This window comes from Thamnophis sirtalis, unplaced genomic scaffold (genome assembly GCF_051295495.1).
Source record: "Thamnophis sirtalis isolate CommonGarterSnake01/CBP01778 unplaced genomic scaffold, rThaSir2_p1.2 scaffold_3, whole genome shotgun sequence".
In the NCBI taxonomy this organism is placed as follows: domain Eukaryota; kingdom Metazoa; phylum Chordata; class Lepidosauria; order Squamata; family Natricidae; genus Thamnophis; species Thamnophis sirtalis.
In genome coordinates, this window is record NW_028261383.1 from 94004764 (window position 1) to 94027738 (window position 22975).

The following is a 22975-nucleotide window of genomic DNA, read 5'->3' on the forward strand; positions in this document are numbered from 1 at the left end:
TCCATTAAAGCCTCAAAATGTTTGAATAGCAAAATTATTATTATTAAAACTGATGCTCCTTCGGATCTCAACAAGCTATTAAATACACCTCCAATGTATTATTTAACCAGTAAGGATTTTATGAAAACCTCAGCCCATTATAAAAAGATGACTGAAAAAATAATAAAACAATACGAAAATAATGGTTTTTGGTTTACTGTCTGTTCCCCTATTTACTTTCAATGAATTAAGACCAAACACATCATGCTAACAGCCAAGACTAGGATCAAATATTGTTCACTATTTTTTTCAGCTGCATCAGATCTTTTTAAATTTTAATTCTTACTGAATATAACGTAATCTCATTAATCTTTCAAGACCTAGAATACTGACACATCCTAAAGATATTCAAATGAATTATTTGATATTCATTTAAAACCCAAGTAGACTACTTCAAGTTTACTTTTGTTCTTATCATAATCAATGTTTAAAAGAAATGGAAACTAAGCTCATTGAAACTGCAGGTATTTTGTTCACAATGTACTTTTCATTGTTCCTTTAAAAAGGCAACTTTTAACGAATAATGTACTGTATAATCAAGACAATATAGTTTCCTGGAAACTCAAGTCTTGGAATTTTTAATTCTAGCAGCAAAACACAAAGCAGAAAAATAAAAATGAAAGGTAAAAAAGTTAGTTTATAAACATTTCTCCAATATTGCCTTTTAACTTATGCCACAATTACTTACTGTGAAACATTTTTGCAGTAAATTAAAGATGACCAACATATTCAAATTTATTTTAAAGTTTTAACGTACAACTACACAATAGTGTACTTAAAGATTCCACAGTCCTTTATTTGCTTTTCTTTTTTCTTTTGGAGCCGGGGGAGGGGGGGGAGGGAGAAGAGAGGGAATCACAGTGAGATTTTCATCAACTGCACCAGGCCAACAACTTATAGGAGCATTACAGGAATAAGAGTTTTGCACCGAGGGTACATTCCTTTGAGCAGATGAACCATTTAAGAAAAGAGATCATTTATTCAATTTTTGCTGAATATGCAAAAGAAATTCATAATATGATAATGCAGATTCTGTTCTGTCTTCTATCATATTTTGTAAGAAACTTGGTTTCCATGGACTCTCATCCCTTCAAAATATAAACAGAAAGCCATTATAAGTACAGGCTTATATACTTTATTCCTTTTAAAACTATTCATCATGGTAACTGAACAGCAATGATCATATTTAGTTAACATTTATTGTATGCATAGAATTAATGTGCAACATTTCCACTAAAAGAACTTTGTCTATTTTAGAGTCTAAATAGCTAACAATCCTGCAAATAAATATTAACAATGTCATAATTCCATTTGCATCATCTTCATTGTCCTCTTTTATTCCTTTCCATGGTGTTACTTAATACTTTTGGCTAGTAGTTTTGTTTTTGCACTGAATATGCTTTCTGTCTCTGCAAAAGTGTCTTGTTGTGCCAGACATGAACTGAAGGAAGTTTGCAATTTAAGGTACTTGCATGCATGCAATTTTTAGTGTTCAGAAAGGCAATCATGCAAATTTTCGTTCAATCTACCAATCAAATTCCACAAGCAATCTACTTACTTTAAAATATATAATATAGGAAAGAAAGGCCTTTGCTCCCTTAGCCAGAAAATAAAAGCAAGAACTCTAGACGATTCAGCTGTGTTCAATTCTGGAAGATGTGTCTGTCAAAAACAAACAAAAATGGGGGTAATAATGGAGCAAAATATTATAAAATATTCAGAATACTATACATCATGAACTGATTCTAACTTTATTAAGCTACCTCTGCAAGAGTATACTTTTTTCTCTTTGAGAACACAACAAAGTAAATCTTTTTTCTGGTGTTTTTTGTGAGACAGAGCACTCTAAGTTCAGTTCAGTTTATTATATTCATATGCCGCTCTTTTCCCCCCGAAGGGGACTCAGGGCGGCTCACAACTCAAACCAGGGAAGGGGGATACAGACAAAAAATTTAAAAAACAAAGCATAACAATTGCATAATTTAAAACACACAACAGTCATACCATTCGAGACGGGGGGGGGGGGCAACAGCTCTTTAGCCCCAGGCCTGTCGGAACAGCCAGGTTTTAAGGGCTTTGCGGAAGGCCTGGAGGGTGGTGAGGGTTCGAGGGTAAGAATACTTAAGCAAACTTAACTTCTCAACTATGACTGTTTGTTCATTGACCAATCAAAGTTACAATGACACCAGATGAGGGGAATTTAATGGCAGGTCCTTACAACTCCCACAGACAAAGGACCACAATTTACGACATTCCCTGCTGGTTTCCCACAAGCAAAGTCAATGGGTAAGTCAGAAGTCACAGCCAGGCAAGGGCTTTGCTTAATGATAGCATCTCAGACTGCCAGAATTGCCATTGCTAGAGGTGAGGTGGTCACAAGATGTCACACTTTATGGCTGCATTGCTTAGCCACAATAATTATGGTCCCAACTGCAGTCATGAGCTGAAGTCTACCTGCATAGAAAATCTTTTTCGTTATTACATTAAGTGGGAAAGGAATAACTATTAAAGTAGAAAGTCAGTTCTTTCTCAATGTGATATTACACACACAGACAAAGGGACTGGAACTTTAGGTAATTTTTATGTACATAACATGGCAAATGGAATGTTACAATAAACAGAAACATATAGCGCATAAACTGTTCATTTAATGATAACATTTTTGAGAAATTGACTTTAGTTCTTCTAAATTATACGGTGCAAACTCAGGCATTCATAAGGATAGCTAAAAGCCAGAATCACAAAAGCTCTCTGTAGGTCTATTTCAATAAAACTTCAGTTTGCACAACTGGTACTTTGTTGGCCACACTTAAATAATTTTGGGTAGTTCTAAGGAGTCACATTACCAAGGAATAGAAGTAGGTAACAATATCCTGACTGATACCTCATCTTAAATCTCGAGTCAAGTTCAGGTTTCGGCAACTATATTTTGTTGTTTTCTTGGTAGCAATATAGTATGAAAATGGCTTGTTCTTACCTTTTCACGTTTTTTTTAACTTTGCCTACTCTACAATCATTCTTAGGATTTCATGGTGATCTCCCATCCAGCTGCATATTGGATCTGACCTATTTAACATTTTCAAGACCAGGTTGACTAAATGCTGCCATCTGCTGTAATGGTATTGTCCTACAACTTTGTAAATCCTTAGCCATTATCAATATTGGCTGGGCTTGATGAAAGTTGTAGTCCAAAACTATGAAGGACTCAGGCTGTCTACCCTTGCTTACCGTGTTATGTTCTTACCATATTTTGTGGTATTGATGCATAGTTTGGGGCTCCAAGTACTTGGCTTATAAAGTTCTGTCCACAATTCTTTCCAACCCATAAAAACATGACCTGTATATTCAAACACAGGAATTAGTAAATAATGTATGCATTAAACCTTTACCTCAATAAAATACTAAAAGTAAACCAGGCTAATAAAATACTGCTATGAAGGTTTATTTATGGAGAATGAGATGACTCCTGCTGCTCATAGTATATATAAAATCCTACTTACAGAGCCAGCATCCATAAGAAAAGCACCATCCCGGTTTAGCTTTTCTACAGAGAGCTGAAGAATGGGTGGCTGAGGTACTGTTCTGTCACCAATGTTGAGGGCTCCCTAAATAGATAAAATGATTTCTAATAGGCAAATAAAACAATAGATCTTATGTATTATAAACATGGGCTGCCACAACCTGACCGATATCAAGTGTAAAGCATACATCATTAGCATATATCTATAACATAAAGAGAAATATTTTTAAGCAATTGTTAATGTTTCCAGATAGAGTGGTTTGCAAATTGAACACAATTTCTGTTCCTTGCACTATCAAAAGTGTTTACATTTGCACGAACCAATCATAGTTGTTCTTGAAAGAAATTTAACAATGTTTAGTTTGCATATAAATAATATTGTTTCATTTGTTAAAATGAAGGAATGCATACCATTTAAATTTAATTCTATTTGTAATATCAGATATTCTACTTGCATACATTCAATTTCAATGTCCTTTGCAATTTACCCATTATAATTTAATATCTCCATTCATTTAAACACACACTAAAACACTGAATTTGATGGCTAAATGATTAGTATATCAAGCACAAAATTAGACAACTACATACAAAAATAGAAACAGTTTATAAAATTTCTGGTACATGCCAACTAATAATCCAATTCATAAAAGTTACAATTTATACTATAACTTAACAGCTGTTATATTTATATCTACTCTCAAAGTATGTCATAATTGCTACCTTCATAATTGATGCCTTCACCTATTATGTCAAATATTGGTACCTATTTGCAATGTTCTTGATTGTCAATACTCACATAACTAAATCACCCCTCAAGGCTTAGATAGGGAAGGGGAAAAAGTTTTCCTTTTTCCAAACTTCCAAGAGTTGAGGTCTGGAAAAAGCAAGACTGACATATAATATTGAAGAAAACTGCTCCCTGAATCTGAAAAGCATACCTTTACTATAAAATATGCACTAAAGTCAAATGTTTTAGTACAATTTTGTATAATATCTGAGACTAGGAAGATACATCCAATGATTTCCAGACAAATTTAGATGAAGAACTTACCTCATCTGTGAGATTGTCAATTCTATACAGATTGGGATGCATAATAAGCATGAGGTACACTAATGGTTGGCTTTTCACTTGACACGTTGTAAAGATGCGTTCATCTAAACGGGTATTTGTTTTACTTTGGAATGCTTTCTGTAAGCAAACGTAGCAACAGAAAAACAAGACAACTAAAAGTTATTCAGATGTCAAGATCATAAATTTAAACCATACTTTTTTTACTTCATGCTATATTCTCAATATAGAATAGGTTTTTTTAAAAAAATTGTTACTGCATATAAATATCTGGAAAAAGTTAACTATAATACTATAAATGGTCATCATTAATTTAGCAAAATTTACTTAGCCAACTTCTATTTCTAAGGCAATTTCTGTTTTTATTTTTACCTGTTTTAAAAGAGCCAGGATAAACAATGGAAACAGACGTAATGATGCAGGAGCCATAAGACCTGGTTGCTGAATGGTTAGGACAGATGAGCGGTATGCAGAAAGAGAATCTATTACAGCATTCACCAATGCATCTCGAGCATCACTCAAACTAGCAGAAACTGACCGATCAACAGCTGAAAAGGAACAAAATATAGTTCAATTGAATGTCAAAAAGACAATCACAATAAAGAGTATTAACAATAGATATTAATGATTCGTTCACTTGCTCAATCTCTCTCACACACACACAGAGATATCCAATTTACCAAAAAGAATACAAAGCAACACTGCATAGTATCTATATCTCTTTATGCTGTGGCAGTTGCCAAGCTTTTTAGATACATTTTATAAAGCACCTTTATGCATTCTAACAATCTCAACCAAAACATTCATTACCACCAATCTTTAAACTTTGTACAAAGATAGTATCAACAAATCAAAAAATATTGTGCAATTCAATCCAACAATTCAGCACATACCCATATTGGCTAAAAGGCCTGTAATAGCTTGTACATCAGCTCCTAAATAAACATCGCTCAATTGGCTTACAACAGGTAAACACAGTGTGTGGACACGTATTCTTCTTTCACCTGTTAAAAAAGTAGTTTTTAATAGCATTTAAAATAAATCCAGGGTATCCTTCAAAAACTATGATACATTAATTCTATTGCGGACATGGGGTGTATAGAATTTGTATAGAATTTGTACAGAATTATACAAAGTCATTCATCTTACAAATTTAAATAGAAGCTGCTGTTTCTAACCAAATTTGTTATTTTCCGCTTTTTTCAAACCCAAAGCACCATTTAACAGTGAAAGTCATGAGTATCTGCCAATAACCTATGAAGTTCTTAATCATGAAAACTGCAAAAAATCTAAAGATTTTAATAACAACTATTTTTTGTTAAAAGCATGGAGGGTATGGCTTTGAAATGTATACCAGATGCCACAGGCTGCTTACCTTTACTAGATGTATACAGGAGGGCTGACTGAAAACAGACCACCTGCATATCTGTCAAGCTCTCCTCTACTGACATTTGGACAGCATATCCTGCATCAGGATTCACGTTTGGCAGAGACAATAGATCAGTTGACCGTACAAAGAAGTTGCCATGGAAGGTGTGAATTGAAAGGCCTGGAAAAAGAATTATAATGTTTAAAACATTTTAATTAAGTTTAAAATTACTAGTATTCACTCTTCAATTTTCAACAGATTATGTTTAAGCACTGTCACTAAGTAAAAACATCAAAGCAGAAGCAATGTGTGGGAAATGAAATTTCTGTATGGCAAACATACCCCACTGTTATAAAGCTTTTGTAATATTATTCTCAATGTAGTGAGCAACAGTATTTCTTTGTGCAAGCTGAGAGGATTTTACCACATAAAAAGGGCAATCTAAATGCAGCCAGTCTCTCTTGAACGGCTTAGGTTGGTTACAATATTCTTAAATGAGTTATGCAAATATACTACTAGCATTATCATTATAAGTCTCTTTATGTTTTCAATAACTGAACTGAACCAAAATTAAAATATGTACTTTTTTATAGTACAGGGCGGGGCATAACCTTTTCCTAGGGGGTCACAGCAAGATCGACAGCAGTTTACAACTTCCGTGACACCTCATTTTAAAGCCCATAAAAAACTGAATTGAATGAGCTATTAAATGTTAAATTTGCTTTAAGAATGGCTGGAAAATTCGATTCGGAAGAACAAAGGATCATTGACAGAATAAAATGCATTGCCTTTCGAGAGGCTCGCGATGCTGGAGCGACGTTTATCAATCGAAAATGGATTGCAAACAAATTGAAACGTCATCCGGATTGGGTTACTGATAATTGGAACAAAACAGCCCAAGAATGTTTCACAAAATTTGGAGAAGGGCGTCCTCTGCAACTGTCCCAAGAAAGCAAAGCCATCATTGCAACTGGCAGTCGCAAACAACGAAAAGGAAACCGAAAAGTGGCCCAAGAAATCCTTCAAATTCGTGGAAAACGAGTTGATCAAAGGACAATCGGCCGATATCGAGAACGAGAAGGTTTGAAGCCATTCCACGTCATTTGCAAACCATTGAAAACTCAAACACACGTTCAAGATCGGCTTTGGTTGTGCGATTGGTTGTCTGAATGGACCGAGGAAGATTTTCTTCATTTGGCGCCATCTGACGAATTCTTCGTTTATGCCATTCGAAAACCGAATTTCCAGAACGATCGAATTTGGGCTAAAGACGTCGACGACATCGCCAAACATGAACGATATCGACAAATCGTTCGCAATCCGACTTGCATCAGGATTTTCGTCATTTTCACAGCCAAGAAACTGCATTGGGTTTTGAAGGATAAAGGGGAATCCTGGGATGGCAGTTATTTCCGTGAGAAAATTTTATTGGAGAATGTCATTCCATTTCTCAGTGATCCAGACAATGTCTTGGTGGTTGGTGAGGCTGTCTTTCTTCATGACAAAGCTCCTTGCATGCGTGCAAATGCGACTCAGCAATTGTTAAAGGAAAACAATGTCGAATTTTGGGGCAATGACGTCTGGCCGGGAAATTCGCCAGATCTCAATCCGGCAGAGAACATTGGGGCCATAATTAAGGATGAAGTGGAAGCTCTGATGATTCAGGAGCAAGGTCAAAATCGATATTCGGTTGAAACTTTGAGAATGAATTTGGAAACTGTGTTGAAAAATCTGGAAAATCGAACGGAACTGTTTGAAGATTTGTTGTGTTCTTATCCACCTCGTTTGAATGCTGTTCGAAGGGCTAATGGTGGTCATACTGACTATTAAATCGTGTCAATAAACTCAGTTTTTGATGGGCTTTCGAATGGTGTATGAATTATTTGTGTTGTTATTACAAGTGTTGCTGTGACCCCCTAGGAAAAGGTTATGCCCCGCCCTGTAAAGAAGACGTATAGACTTAGGGCTATGTTATTTTGAAGTGGGAAAACATTTGAAAACTGTGCTTAAAATAAGCCTAAATTTAGAAAAAATCATCTCATTCATAAATACACAGGTAAAGGTAAAGGTTCCCCTCGCACATATGTGCAAGTTGTTCCCGACTCTAGGGTACAGTGCTAATCTCCATTTCAAAGCTGAAGAGCCAGCACAGTCTGAAGATTCCTCAATGGTCATGTAGCCGGCATGTTTAAATGCCAAAAGTGCATGGAACGCTGTTACCTTCCCACCAAAGTGGTCCCTATTTTTCAACTTGCATTTTTACATGCTTTCAAACTGCTAGGTTAGCAGAAGCTGGGACAAGTAATGGGAGCTCACTCCATTACGCAGCGCTAGGGATTCGAACTGCCAAACTGCCAACCTTTCTAATCGACAAGCTCGATCAGAAGTCTTAGCCACTGAGCCACCGCATCCCTATAAATTCCAAAGCAAGTTCATTCCTGTGTGCAGCTCATTTTGCATTACCTGTTGATTCAAGATGTCCTCTTTCCCCCAACCTCCCAAAATCTATCCTTTTACCAAAAAAGAACATTCAAGGCATAAATTTACCTTTGGATTTACAATGCATTCTTTAAAAATCTTCCTAGCAGTACCAATCTGCTATGATAGGCAGATCAGATTCCCCTGAGCCAATTTATTTAACAATATAGCAAGCTCTAGGAAAAGGAGGGAGGGAGAGCTGCTTCCACTGTAACCATCCAATATATGAAAGACCTTGCCCCTGGGGAATAGGATGCCATGTTTCCATGATCTTTGAGATCAACAATCTCAAATTTACACATGTGGAAATAGCCTTCACTGATTATACAATTGGTTTATAATATTCTATGACAACTCTCTCATAAAAGCTCATACATTAAGACTGTAAAGAAAGAATAATAACTTAAGCAATGCTGAGTATCAAACATCATTTGTCAGAATTCCAAATTCAAGGCTACTTAGAATTTCAAATATTTACATGCACCTTTTAACTTATTTAGGCAATTATGACAATGCTTCAATTAACACTGGCAGGCTAAGGGTCTGACCTTTGGTACATCTTATCCTCATGACAGCTTCAAAGCCAATCTTCCTAGTTAAATATCGCTTTAGTTCTTTCTGTAATTTCTCCACCATAAGAGGATTGTGTTGATGATGGTAAGCTTGATAATAATATACACTACCAGCAGAATACCTTGATATACACCCTAAAAAAAAAGTAAATTTATTTCATTTTTGGACTTAAAAGTGATATAATATAAAAATAGAAGTTTTACAGTAAGAAAAAGAAACATGCACATTTTTTTCAAGCAGTAGTCTCACTACTGAAGTGGAATACATTTCTTTCCTAAAAAACAGATTTTTAAAGATTATGAACTGGAAATAGATCATTACTGAAATGTATTGCTCCATCTTTTGATTGTAATGTTTTAGTTTTTACAATTTAAAATCTGTAATTATACCTTTATTAATCAAGCAGGAAAGAAAGCAAACCAGTAGAACAGGGTTCCTCATGTATATATATAGTTTTACGAAACAGTTTCGATAAACGACAATCATATTTTATTATAATCACCCCTGATTATAATCTATAATCTACAGATTATAATTTCAATAAAGCATTCTTAAATGGAGAGCAACAAGTATGTCTTACCTAATGAAGCCAAGTCAGAGTACTGCCCACTAAGAAGAAACAAGTCAACCGCAACCTGTTGTCCTGAGCAATCCAAGGCCAATTTTTTATAGAAGTCAGTAGATGGTGTCAGAGGAACATCCTGGTAAAAGGCAAAAAATGTACTTGAAGGGGTGTTTCATTCATATTCATTCCACCAACAAAGCAATATTCATTAAAGCACTGAAACAGCTGCATCCTCCCAAGGGTTTAGCACAGCTTTTTGTGCTAAATTGCCTCCGTATGCTTGTGTATGTATGCGGTGCATACACACCGAAAACATCTTTGGTGTGTATGCTTTCACCAGGAACGCTGGGTAAAAGGAAGTTGCAGCTGTGTAGACGGTTGAAAAGTGAGGCTTTGTTCACAGCCTTACTGTAAGGACAGCATTGTTCAAATGATTTACACTAGCTATTGCCAAATATTTAAAAAAAATACTAGCAATGTTCAAACTAACACAAGGATTTCGTTATACAATGGCTTGAGTCTAGGCTTTCTAGTAGTCAATCAAAATTGAAAATGGCCATTTAGGCATTAGGTTCAATAGCCTTTTAGTATAGCAAATGAAATTAAATAATCTATAACAGCTCATACTTATATTCATCCTGTAGAGACAATCAAAAATTAGTTTGATATAGTGGTTAAGATATCAAGCTAGAACCCAGGAGACTGAGCGTTCTAGTCCTGCCTGAGGCACAAAGCCAGTTGGATGACTTTGAGCCAATCCCACTCTCATCCCTAGGAAGACAGCAATGGTAATCCACTTCTGAAATCTTGGCAAGAAAACTACAGGCATTTGTCCAGACAGTCTCCAGAGTAAATACTGACTTATAGGGTACATATGCACACCCCAAAAAAGTTCACCACCTGTCTAGAAATAAATTCTACAGTTGAACTGCTCTACTTTTAGCAAGTTTTCTAATATGCAGTCAGACTCTGCCTCCCTGTAACATATATCTGTAATTCTTATAGCGGTACATAACCTGTTCTGTGCATTATCTTTTCAGATATATGAATAGTGGTATTATAGCAATATCAATAGCAGACTTATATACCGCTTCATAGTGCTTTTACAGCCCTCTCTAAGCAGTTTAACAGAGTCAACATATTGCCCCCCAACAATACAGGTCCTCATTTTACCCACCTAAGAAGGATGGAAGGCTGAATCAACCTTGAGCTGGTGAGATTTGAACTGCCGAACTGCAGCTAGCAGTCAGCTGAAGTAGCCTGCAATAATACACTCTAACCACTGCACTAATCTTTCTTAGTTTTCTTTCTCAGGGCTAAATATGCCTAGTGCCTTCAAATGTATCTTCAAAGAACAGTTTCTGCTCTGTTGATCATTCTCACTGCCATGTTTTGAACCTGTTCCAGTCTCTCTAAATCTTTCTTAAATTATAGTACTCAGAACTCAATGTTAAATCTGACCAAAGCAGAATAAAGGAGAACTATAGTTTCCTGTGGTTTAGAAGATATTCTTCTGTTGAAAAATTTGCATTTTTGCAGCCCCACTGCAGACTAGAACTATTTTTAAAAAGAACTGTTGCAATAAAAATAGATTTTAAGAGACACTTAAAAATCAGGCATAAAAGTTTGTTTTGCTAACCTTTGTAGATGCTTTTTGGTTAGGCTCTTCCCGTGGTTTGAGTGCACCTGCTCCTAAAGATGGAAGCTGAGTTTGGAAGACAGTAATCCGACCCCCAGTAGATGACATAAGTTTAAAGGCAGCCTGTAGTGCAGGTCCCAAAGCACTTTGGGTTTCCAAAGATTTAATGAACATCTGAGGCAAAGTTCTCAATAAATCTTGAATCAGCTGAAATCAATCAAATTTCCATCTTTTTATTTGCTATATTTATCCATTTTTATATTATCCAATATTTGAAGCTCACATTACAGCTTAAAAAAATAAAACTTAAAATAAAATCAACAGTAGTACTGTGAATTTTTTTTGTCTAGTGTTAAAATGTATGTGCCAATGTGCCAATTGGAAATACCTTCCACAATCAGGGTTTCTCCAACAAGGAGACCTTAATCACTCAGTGGTTGTTTATTTTGTTTATTTATTAAAGAACGTGTAACAGCATCATGTCATCTGATAGAACTGAAAGCTTCAAAAGTTGATTTTCGGTTCCAAGCTTATCAGTACAATAACTAATCAGATCCTTAGAGCTTTAAAAGTCAGTTATACAGTACAGTGGGTGAGAGTGTAGGTTACACAAATGAACCAGAAGCTCAGTAGTTGCCCTCTGACTATACCAATCTGGTGTAGATAACTCAGACCCAGTCTTGTCCAATTATCTGGGAAGATTTTGCTTAGGGTGAAAAGTGGACTGGAGTCACTCTTCACACTGATGGCTGCCATTTGTCCCATTATTAGGTATCAAACATTTTAACTGAAGTTATTTTGTTCCTTAGGCCAAAATATGTTTTAGATTTTATTACATGGAATAGGCAAAATAATATTTCAAAGTCTTAAAATGTAGTCTTAAAGTCTTTCAATTGCTTAAAATATACTTTTGCTTATACTTACAACATATAATATTACTCTTACCTCTTTGCTTTCGTTTAAATTTACTAATAAGTTTTCCGGCATGGGTATAAACACATCTACAAGATAGATAACAAAGTATTTAGTATTTATTTTATCACTGGATTTAATGATTATTCAGTTGTGATAGCCTTGGAAAGGCTGTTTTACACCCCATAAAGAACTTCCACCCTTGATAAAACATCATGATATAATATGTAATATATTTTCACCTATATCCTCCACAACGCAATGCTTTGAGGTGAGTTGGACTAAAAGAGATTGATGAGCCCATAGTCACCCAGTCATCTTTTAATCATAGCTGCCTGTGATTAAAACTCAAGAGTATCCCATTTTGACATCAAAAGCCCCCCCCCCCAGGTTTAACCCCAAGGTGAGATCCACACCCACACTTCTGACTTTACGAAAAGCCTAAAGCCCTGCCTCTGTCAAATGGCCTAGTATCCCAATGGGGGCAATCTTTCTGGATGTGGTTAATGGACTACGACCCCATCTTCCACCCATGTGTATGTTGCTTCCTCTCTCCCTAATTTAATGTTACTATTTATTGATGTAATGTTTTTATTGGTTTTTAATTATTAAAGTCATCTCCAGGCGAAATAGGCAGCATATGAGCTGAATGAATAAAGAGAGAGATAGATAGATAGATAGATAGATAGATAGATAGATAGATAGATAGATAGATAGATAGATAGATAGATAGATAGACAGACAGACAGAGAGATCTGGATTTGGGGAAAAATACTGAGGAAAAACAACCTTTTAAATTTTTCTCTCTCTCTCTCTCTCTCTCTCACACACACACACACACACACACACACACACACACACACACACACACACACACACACACACAATCTAAGTGGGCAACACTTCCACATTACCCCAATACAAACTACTACAGTGCTGAGAGATCTTCTAGAAACTACAGAAATAATAGTATTTATTTCCTGGACCTATAGCCAGAAAGTGACAGTGAAATTGAAAAGCAGAAAAAAAACCTCTTGAGAGGTGTGTGTGAAGTGTTTTGCTTCTTTGACATTTCCTATAATGGAAGTGTGATAAGACATAATTTGTAAGTGACCTAAGTGGTATCCCTAAAATGCCTATAGCAAATGAGACAACTATCACAAATCTACTTCTCCAGATAGCTAGTTTGTGTGTGTGAAACAAAATCTGCAATGAAAAATTTTAAACCCTAGGGTGTTTTTTTTTTGCAAAACAAAAATTGAAAAACAGGAAAGACCCTGAGGCATATTTTACCTAGGAGTGTTTTTCTAGCTGTGTTTGACTAGAGGACATTTGCTCTTTTTCCTTTCTTGCTCTCCTAGCTTACAGTATGACTGAGAATCATCTTTAATAGCAAAGTACCAAGACTTGTCCTGTAACTGTTTTTTTCTTCTTTGAAAGTGTTGGATTAATGTTCCAATTTAGGAGTATATGACAAGAGTCATAAAGCATACTTCATAAATTTAGTATTTGAGATTATTTCTTCTTACCTTCAATATCTGAAATGATTAACATTTGAGGCTGTGAGAGACCTTCCTGGAGGCTATAGAAATGGATTGTGCTGTCAAATGTTATGAAGCCTATTTTTGTTCTAGTGTTCCCTGGGAGTCTGAAAATGAAGCAGAGAAATTGAGGGCTAGGCATTAAATATATAAAGTGTACACATTTAAGTTGAACTTATATATTTTCCTAAAACAACATTTCATGTAACATGTTAAGTGTAGATAAATAAATTATTATTCCATGAACAGCTATAAAGCTCACATTCAAATGGGTTCGTTATTAATTTTCAAAGGAATAGAATTTTAGGGTGACAATAAGATAACAAAACAAAAAGACAGAGAACGACCCAGGGGAGATATTCTGAAGTGGAGAAAAATTCTACCTTCATTACAGAAAGAGGCATTTTATTTGTTTCTTATAAACATTGCAACATACAGAGTTCCTTAAGCAAACTGTCCTTTCGAATTATGGACACATTTCCTAAAGAATGTACTTCAATTCAACACAGTTCATCCATTCTTATTAAAAGATGAGCCTCAAATCACGTTGTGAGTCATGCTACTTGGATTACAGATAATTCTAAAAGGTCCATAAACTTTCATCATTGCAGGTTTGTGTAAATTTATGTTGTCTGTATACTGATGTCAACGTGCAATAAGCTAAACAATTGTTTATGCTATCTTGTTTTTCAATTCTGTAAATATACCTTAATAACGAATACTCTCGTAACTATAATTTTATACATTCTGGTGGGCTCATTTTTGAGTCAGAGGAAGGAACAGACAATAAGCAGCCAGAGTCAGCTTCAGAAGTGCTGACAAACAACAAGCAGCCAGCCCACATACCATCAGACAGACCGCTGCCTGAGCAAGCAAAGAGGTAAGTCCAAAACAACACACACAGCTGCTGTCACTTTCTGAAGATGACAGTGCAGAATTACTTCCCCCTTCTCAACACAAGAGCCTGACAGGCTGCAAAGAGAGTAGAGTCTTTGTGCTCTGTGAGACTGCTCACCACAGAAGAGGTCTCGCCCTAACATGAGCTGCACTGGGGTTGCTTCTATTAAAATGGAGCAGCAAGTACAAGCTGTTCCATGAAGACAACCACCCTAACTTCTACTCCGTGTGCCTTGACTTGTGAACCTTGCAACCCTGACTTTGATCCTAAACAATTCGTCAGGATCCTAAACAGATCCTGACGAATCTGCTCCATGCTTTGATCCAGGGACTCCACCTGATAACTCTCCTGTGTGTTGCTTTGATTTGGAACACTTGTAAAGCAAAACTGCTGAACTTCGGGGGAGGGAGGACTTTATATTGCAAGGGCATCTGTTTCCAACTCTTATTTATTTAGTAAACAGAACAAAATTACCCCTTTGTGTGTTTGTGCTTGGTTCAGGATCGGACAGATATGAATTTTAAAGATTACATCAATAGATTGAAAAGATGCAAAGGACTCACAGATCTAAATTATCCAACAAAGTCTTGCAGACAGTGTCTAAGTATCCTGTTTCTATTGCATTATGTGACACATCAAATACAAAGAGGTACACAGGAGGCTGAGGTGGACGTAGCTGAAAAAACAAGACACAATTATAAACATTTAAATGTCAATCTAGGACCGCTGACTTTTTTACTTGGCTGTAAGGTAGTCTGAATTTTTAATACCGTAAAAATACAATGCACTTTTACATATTATAATCTATTTTTGAGTAGTTCTCTATTGTGAAAATGGAAAATTTTAATTGTAGCAAGTTTACTGAACTCTGCTTTCTAATTTGTGTTACAAAAATGAAAGAAAAAGCATAGTATGTACACCACACAGTTTTTTTTAAAAGCTAGCAAATGGTAGTATACTGGATTGAGAGATTTAGAGGACTGAGAACCACTATGACATTAAAAGATATATTTATTGTAAAGATGCAATACATTAGAGTCAATATTTCTTTTAAATCTTGAACAGTATGGATGGAGGTTGAGGTGCTGGATTAGAAGCAGAGAGGCCTAAGTTTTGGTCCTCCTTAGACCAGGGACGTGCAGTCAGGGGAGGCAGAGCCTCATCACTGTCATCATGAAAAGAAAAAAAAATGTAAAAGGAAAAAGGCAAGAGCTGAGGTCAGACTGAGCTAGTTGCTGCCAGAGTCACCAAGGATGACTTTGCTTAGTGCTTAACTGTTTAAAAAGGCCTCTAAAAAAGCGCCCTCTACAGGAGGCGGCAGGAGAATGACGTGCCTCATCTAGTCTGGTGTTTTATGATCACTCGAGCAGAGTTAAGCAAGGGTTAAAAGCCGAAAAATTCCTGACATAGATGAGGCACATCGTTCTCCTGCCTCCTCCTGTAGAAGGTGCTTTTTAGAGGCTTTTTTAAATAGTTAAGCAGAGTCATCCACGGTGACCCTGGCAGCAACTAGCCCAGCCTGACCTCAGCTCTTGCCTTTTTCCTTTTACATTTTTTTTTCTTTTCATGATGTCAGGCAAGAGCAGAGTTGAAATCCTCTCTGAAACAGCTGGAAAAGGTACGTGTGGGTCGGAGGGAGGGGGAGGAATTCAAACTTCATCCTCCTGGTGCAACTTTGTGTGTGTGTGTGTGTGTGTTTGAGAGAGGGGGCAGGGAGGGAGAGAGGGAGAAAGGAGAGGAAGGGAGAAGAAAAAGAAAGGAAACTTATTTAGCAAAGGAGAAAAACAAATGCTATCGCTTTAAATCGGAACTGAGCCTGCCTGGCTGTGGAATTCTGGGAGTTGAAGTCCACAAGTCTAAAAAAATTGCTGCCTCACCAGCCATAAACCTCACCGCACGTCACTGCCTTAGACACAGAAGCTGGTGGAGTCCGAAAGAAGGCAATGACAAACTACTCCCACATTTCTGTCACAGAAACTACATGAACCAATAAACTGACTGAAAAGTGTGTCTTCATTGAAAAATAACTCTTTCTCTGGTGCAATGTAAGATCAATAAGCTTTCCTAGAACTACAGTGCATAAGCATCAACAAGTAAGGGAAAATGAGATAACTAAACTCGTGGAACAAGACACAGTTCCATAGAGCCCGACTTGTTCCATAAGCAAGAACACACTACTTCACTTTTCTTCTAATAACACTTCACAGTATATGAAAGGGTGCTGTTTTTAAGAGCAGTTTTTAATAGAGAAGGAAGCTGCTGATAAAGAGTTTGAGAATCCAACCAACTACTTGAAAGCTCTAAGAGCTTACAACTATATGCAGTCACTTTGTCTCAACTGAAATACCACTTTCTATAATAGCTATACAAGAATGGATAAATAAAGGTTAAAAAAAGAAAAATGTTGAGATAGAGTAGTTCTGCACAAGGTATTATAACTACACATTATATAACATGGAGTGGGGGGAAGAGAAAGGAAGGTGGGGAGGCAGAATCTCACCATATATTCAGAAGGAGCCATAAACTCAATAGTGGCATTTTGAACTTCAGGTCTTTTATGAGGTTCTCCATAAACTCTTGTGACAGGATTATACATAAACTCTTCAGGAACTATAGGAGGAAAATACACTTTATAAACCAGTGTAACTCTCAAGGTTTACAGTATTTTATATAATATTTTTCAGCCTAGTAGTCTTTTAAAGAAATATTTATTCCCATAATATGTTCAATTACCTAAAATGCAGCTAGAGATTGATGTCATAAATGTATTTTACTGGAATCAAACAGCTTATTTGTATGTATACATGTGTACACTTAAGAACTTAACATGAAGTCAACTGATTCTTTATTGGATTTAAACTCATAAAAAAACTCACCATCATTCACTCTGTAGCACAAGTTGCATTTCCATCTCCTTTGATCAAGGAAGCTGACAAAAGGATTGATATACGTTCTACAGCTACGACATCTCACAATTGTACTAGAAGTTACTACAGGCAATTGCTGAAAAGAGGAACGTTTGAGTCATTTGTTTAAGAACATTTGTCATCAAGTATAATTTAATTCTTTTTTTTTCATAAGACTAAATAATGATAATGACAATAAAAATTGACAGCCTTGACAGGTATGCTTGCAATGGCAATTCTGATTTCAATCTAGTGTTTTTTTCCATGAGATTCTAAATTAAGAGATGGGTTTAAAGTCATGTGCCAGTGGGAGACATGGCATTGCAGTTTTCATACTTGTAGACAAAATTAAAATATTCATTTACTGATGAAAGCAATCAGGCTTTATTTTGAAAACAGAAAAAAAACCTGAATGTTCATAAAACATCTTATAATATATTACCAATAAATTACTTGGACTTGGACAACACACTTAACAATGTATGCTTATGCAGAAGATGAGAACCTATATAAAATGTTGTATGTTGCATTCAAGCAGACAATTATGTAAAAGTTATGTAAAAACTAAAAATATTATGAGGAGACAAGATAGACTGTTTAATTTGTAACAACTGATGTCCCATTTCCCACAAGGTTATTCCCTAGCCTAGTAACTCTTTATTATTTGCAAACACAACCTTCACAGCAGATTAAAATCAGGGAAGAAACGATACTAAATATACTCCCAACTTTGATTAAATATTATCTATTGAAATGCCTTAAAAGATAAACTTATAGAAAAAACTGAAAGATTCAATCAATCAATCTTTAGTTCAATCTGTGTAAAGTTTCATCACTGTTGAAGCACTGTACATTCATACATACATATGAAATAAATAAATGATATTTAAAATACCGTATGGTGCTGTAACTGGACTATAAAAAGGCAACTTACACAAAATGCCACTTTTGGTAAAGTCATTTCATTTGAATTTCTTCTAATTTTCAATTTCAATTCCTCTTGGTTAAAGGATTTAATTTATTTAAATAATTTGTACTATACCCAAATCAATAAACTAAAATTCCTAAAATGTAAGAGAATCATCCAAAAACAAAACTAGATTTTGGAATTTTTATTTGTAGAAACTGCTGCAGCCAGAGTTTCTCAAATTTGGCCATTACAACAGATTACATACATCAAAGTAAATTTCTGGAATTAATCTCTAAGACAATTACGGATAATACATGCATGTAGAATTCTATTATTATCTAGAGCAGTGTTGAGCAGTGTCAAACTTGGCAACTTTAAGATGAGTGGCCTTCAACTCCCAGAATTCTGGGAATTGGCTGCAGCTGGGGAATTGAACTCCACACTTCTTATAATATGAAGAACATTGACTAGAATAATTTGAATATAGGCTATGTATTTCTGAAAATCAACACCCTAACATTTTCAAACATTAAATAACATACCGATAAATCTTTGAAAGGGTGAAGTAGAAGCCCCAGGGGTAGTTTGGCTTTATTCAGTAAGGCCTGAGTCTGAGGAATGTTAGTCAAGGTACACCGGAACAACCTATATGGAAAATCAAAGGATTAAAGAATTACTAAATGTGTCAACCTTCCTGATCTCCACAGTCAGTCATTACTTTTCTCTCTTTTTATGTTTGAAGAATGGGGACCACCCTATATCTTATGCAGCATTCAGTTTAGGGGCGGGGGAATTATAACAAATGCAAAATTTTAATAGTTTGTAGGATTTTGCTACGCCAGTTATTTTTTTCTTTCCTAGCAGGGATCTCTTTTTCTTTTTTTCTTTTGATCAACCAAATGCCAACCAAATTGGTTGTTACAGGAATTGACTGACTGGTTTGTCACTTGAGCTTGACGTCATGGGTTAAGGGTGTGAATGGTCCAAAGTCAGCTTTCATGCCTAAGGCAGAACTAGAACTCACAGTCCCTTGGTTTGTATCCTAGCGCTTTAATTGCTAAACCAAACTATCTCCTGCTACAGTCATTTATTAACTTGTAAAGCAAGTAGATATCCTGACCAAATTAGAAACAAAACATTAGAAAGTAACACCATCCTTTGAAAAATATACTTCTGGATCTATACTATTTATTCACCACCAGAATCCAAAATAGCCTTTGCAAACTGTTGTTTTTTTAAATATCTACAGTACAGCCTTAGATCTAACAGGATATTTCTGAAGCTAGAATACAAATCTATATATAATTTAAATATTCAAAAGCAAACCCAAATTAAAAAAAACAGAAACATATGAGGGGTAAAGCTGGCAATTGAGAAAGAAGAGATGCAAAAAATAGCAAAGTTGACCTCAGGTTTTCATTGCTTCAAACAAAATATTTTCTCACTGAGGAAAACAAATGAATCCAATGCTTAGTTCTAATGAAGCCTTCATAAATTGCTAACCAAGCATTAGATTCTATTCACAAAACATAATCTAACATAATTGATTAATTACATTCATACAGATGATCATGTGTAAGCATACAAGTATGATATTAAGCATACAAGTATGAATAATTTCTATAACATTTGTCTTGATGGACACAGTTACTTGGGTGGGCAATCCATAAATCTGTAGTTAAAGGTGCTTACAATTTTTGCAATTTGGGGAAGAATACAGCTTCTACAATATTTAGTTTTTTGTTTTAAAAGAACTGTTACTATCAAGCATCAAAACAAGATTCCTTATATTCTTTTCAGAATCTATTTTACTGAAAGCATTTAACCTTCAAATGTTTAAACATGTTTACATTTCTCAAAACTTAAATGTGCATTAGCAATATACTCAAATATAGAAAAAGTGCAAATAATCCTTTTTACCCAATGTTCATTTTGCTTCCTATTATAACAAACCACTGAAACCCAAAGCAAGTTAATAAGAGCTTTATTTTGATTCAAGCAATTAGTAAATTGGGTATTCCCCAGTTGCAAGACCATAATTTGTATGTACTAAGATTAATCACGAAGCTTTGGCTTATCAGCATTGTAGAAATTATCTTCTCAAACTCTTTGGGCTATGAAATTGTGAAGCAGTGCCTTGTGCAACTGACATTCCAGCAGGACATACCAACACAGCTGAAAAATACTGCTGTATTGTAGACTTTAATTGCAATGTAGTGGCGTAGGTAGTGCTTGACTTACGACTGTAATGGAATCTGCCAATTCCTATCAAGTGTTGTGATGGTCGTAAGTTGGGTCACTCACATAACCAACCTGATTTTTTGTGGTGGTTGTTAAGTGAAAGTTGCACTGCAGTTATCAAGCAAACCTAAGTAACTTCTTGTTTGTGGCAAAACTGTCATATAATGTGATCCATAGGACCACAGGATGCTGCAAACAATTGTAAATACAGCTATGTTGCCAAGTGCAACCATGTGATCTGGGAATGGGAGAAGAAACCACCAAAACTTTGGAATAAGGCCACAACTCCCCTTTCCCTCCTTTTTTTTCACATAGGTCGCCACTAAGTTGAAGACTTCCTGAATACAAATATAAACCTCAATATCATAACCATCATATAAAATTTTAACTATCTGAAAATTATTCAAATAACCCACAAATGTAATTAGTATACCCTATCACAACAGAGCCAAATAAAGTCCATACATTTTGCTATCTATTCTGTTCATCCATGAACATAAGAACTGATAACTGTTTCTTTACAATCTCTCCCTGCTCTCATATTTGAAAAAGAATATCATGCCAGCTTTTTAATTTTTATTTTAGCTTATAGGATCCAATCTTAAATTCAGCTATCATTTTAATAACTTCAACCTTCTTACAGAAAGTATTCAGGTACAATTGTTATGTATAGAAAGAACCATGTGAGCCTACATTTTTTCCTTTACATAGGATTAATTGGAACCATCAAAAACAGATTACCGTATTTTTCAGAGTACAAGACGCACCAGATTATAAGATGCACCAAGGTTTTGAAGAGGCACATTTTTTTAAAAAGTAGGTAGATAGATAGAGGAATAGATAGGGAGAGAAAGAGAAATACAGTAGGGAGGGAGGGAGAGAGAGTAGTTAGCTAGGTAGATAAAAGGGATAGAGAGAGAGAGAGAAATAGAAAGAGAGTGTCTGTGTAGGTAGGTAGAGGGATAGAGAGAGAGAAATGGAGATAGAGAGAAGTACAGTAGATAGGTAGGTGTTTCTGCTGGCACAGCACTTGATCAATGTAATTCTCATCAATCAGTTAAAGAGCTTTCCAAAAGGAAAAAAAAGTTTTTGCACTCTGCAAACCTCCCAACGGCCCGTTTTTCACAAAAATTGGCCCATTCCCCCCCCCAAAGCATGAATAGCCTTGCAGAATGGTCCTGGGAAGGGGGAAAAATGAGCAAAAAATGGGCCCGTTTTTTGAAAAACAAATTGCATGCATAGCCTTGTGGAGGCTTATAGAGTGCTGCTAGGGGCTGGAGGGGGGGAAACGGCCATTTTTTGCTTATTTCTGTACTCTCCAGCCCCCCAAGAGCTCTCTGAAAGCCTCCATAAGGCTGTACACAGTCATTTTGGTGAAGGGGCAGGGCTTTGGGAGGCAAAAAAATGTATTCGTGTATAAGACGCACCCAGATTTTCAGCCTCTTTTCAGCCTCTTATACTCCGAAAAATACAGTAGATTTTTATTCACCAGTGATGATTTTTTTTATTAAGAGTTGTATTTTTATCAAGAGTTGTGGCAGACATCTAAGTAATGATTTAGGATTTATAAATGTGATTAAAACCTAACATTTCAGGTATCTTCTTGTTGATGTACTAAAATTAAACCCTAACCCTAATCTTTCTCAGTCTGTTTTTGTTTAAATACTTTAAAATACCCAGAAAGACTAGGGAGAACCTTCAGAATAATAGAAATTGAAGAGATTTATTATTTTACAAGCAGTATTAATTAATCATACTCGGGATTGCAGTTGAGCTTTTGAATATCTTGATGCAAATTGGGAATGGGTGCTTGCAAGGGGGTTCCAGGAAGAATATTTCTCTCTTGAAGAAGGTTGATAGGTCTTAATCCTTCAGGCTGAAGACTTAGTCCACCCATAGATGCAGCTAAGGTATTTGCTCCCATGCCAGGCTGCACCCAAAACAAAAATTAAAGTTAACCTTTATGAAACACATTTAAATCCATGCAGACACACAATGGAGGATGGTGGAGTTAATATTAGATGTAAATACATAATTCATAAAGCACTTATAGTAGTTTATTTACAGCTCATCCTCAGTTACAACCATTTGTTTAGTGACTAATCAAAGTTACAATGGCACTGAAAAGTGTCTTATGAACAGTTTTCACACAATGACTGTTGCAGCATCCCCAGTCATGTGAACAAAATTGAGACACTTGCCAACTGTCATGTGTTTATGACGGTTGCAATGTCCCCAGATCATGTGATCATTAGTTGTAACCTTCCCAGCTGGCTTCCAACAAGTAAAGTCAATGGAGGAAGCCAAATTTA

At 35.8% G+C, this 22975-nt stretch overlaps 1 protein-coding gene across 1 annotated transcript in view; it reads right to left on the reverse strand.

Annotated features, from left to right (window-relative positions):
• Positions 1-85: 85 nt before the first annotated feature.
• The window catches only part of SEC24A (SEC24 homolog A, COPII component), a 43701-nt gene continuing 20811 nt past the window's right edge, over positions 86-22975 (reverse strand). The window contains exons 6-23 of the mRNA XM_087709527.1: positions 22421-22593; positions 18965-19067; positions 17483-17609; positions 17107-17216; positions 15170-15282; positions 13697-13815; positions 12201-12256; positions 11256-11462; positions 9632-9752; positions 9027-9185; positions 6007-6180; positions 5525-5635; positions 5004-5179; positions 4614-4751; positions 3540-3644; positions 3284-3376; positions 1598-1701; positions 86-1127 (exon numbers count right to left, since the gene is read on the reverse strand). Of these exons, the coding sequence (XP_087565653.1) occupies positions 1013-1127; positions 1598-1701; positions 3284-3376; positions 3540-3644; positions 4614-4751; positions 5004-5179; positions 5525-5635; positions 6007-6180; positions 9027-9185; positions 9632-9752; positions 11256-11462; positions 12201-12256; positions 13697-13815; positions 15170-15282; positions 17107-17216; positions 17483-17609; positions 18965-19067; positions 22421-22593 (2304 nt within the window). The 3' untranslated portion in view covers positions 86-1012. The remainder of the gene's footprint in view (positions 1128-1597; positions 1702-3283; positions 3377-3539; positions 3645-4613; positions 4752-5003; positions 5180-5524; positions 5636-6006; positions 6181-9026; positions 9186-9631; positions 9753-11255; positions 11463-12200; positions 12257-13696; positions 13816-15169; positions 15283-17106; positions 17217-17482; positions 17610-18964; positions 19068-22420; positions 22594-22975) is intronic.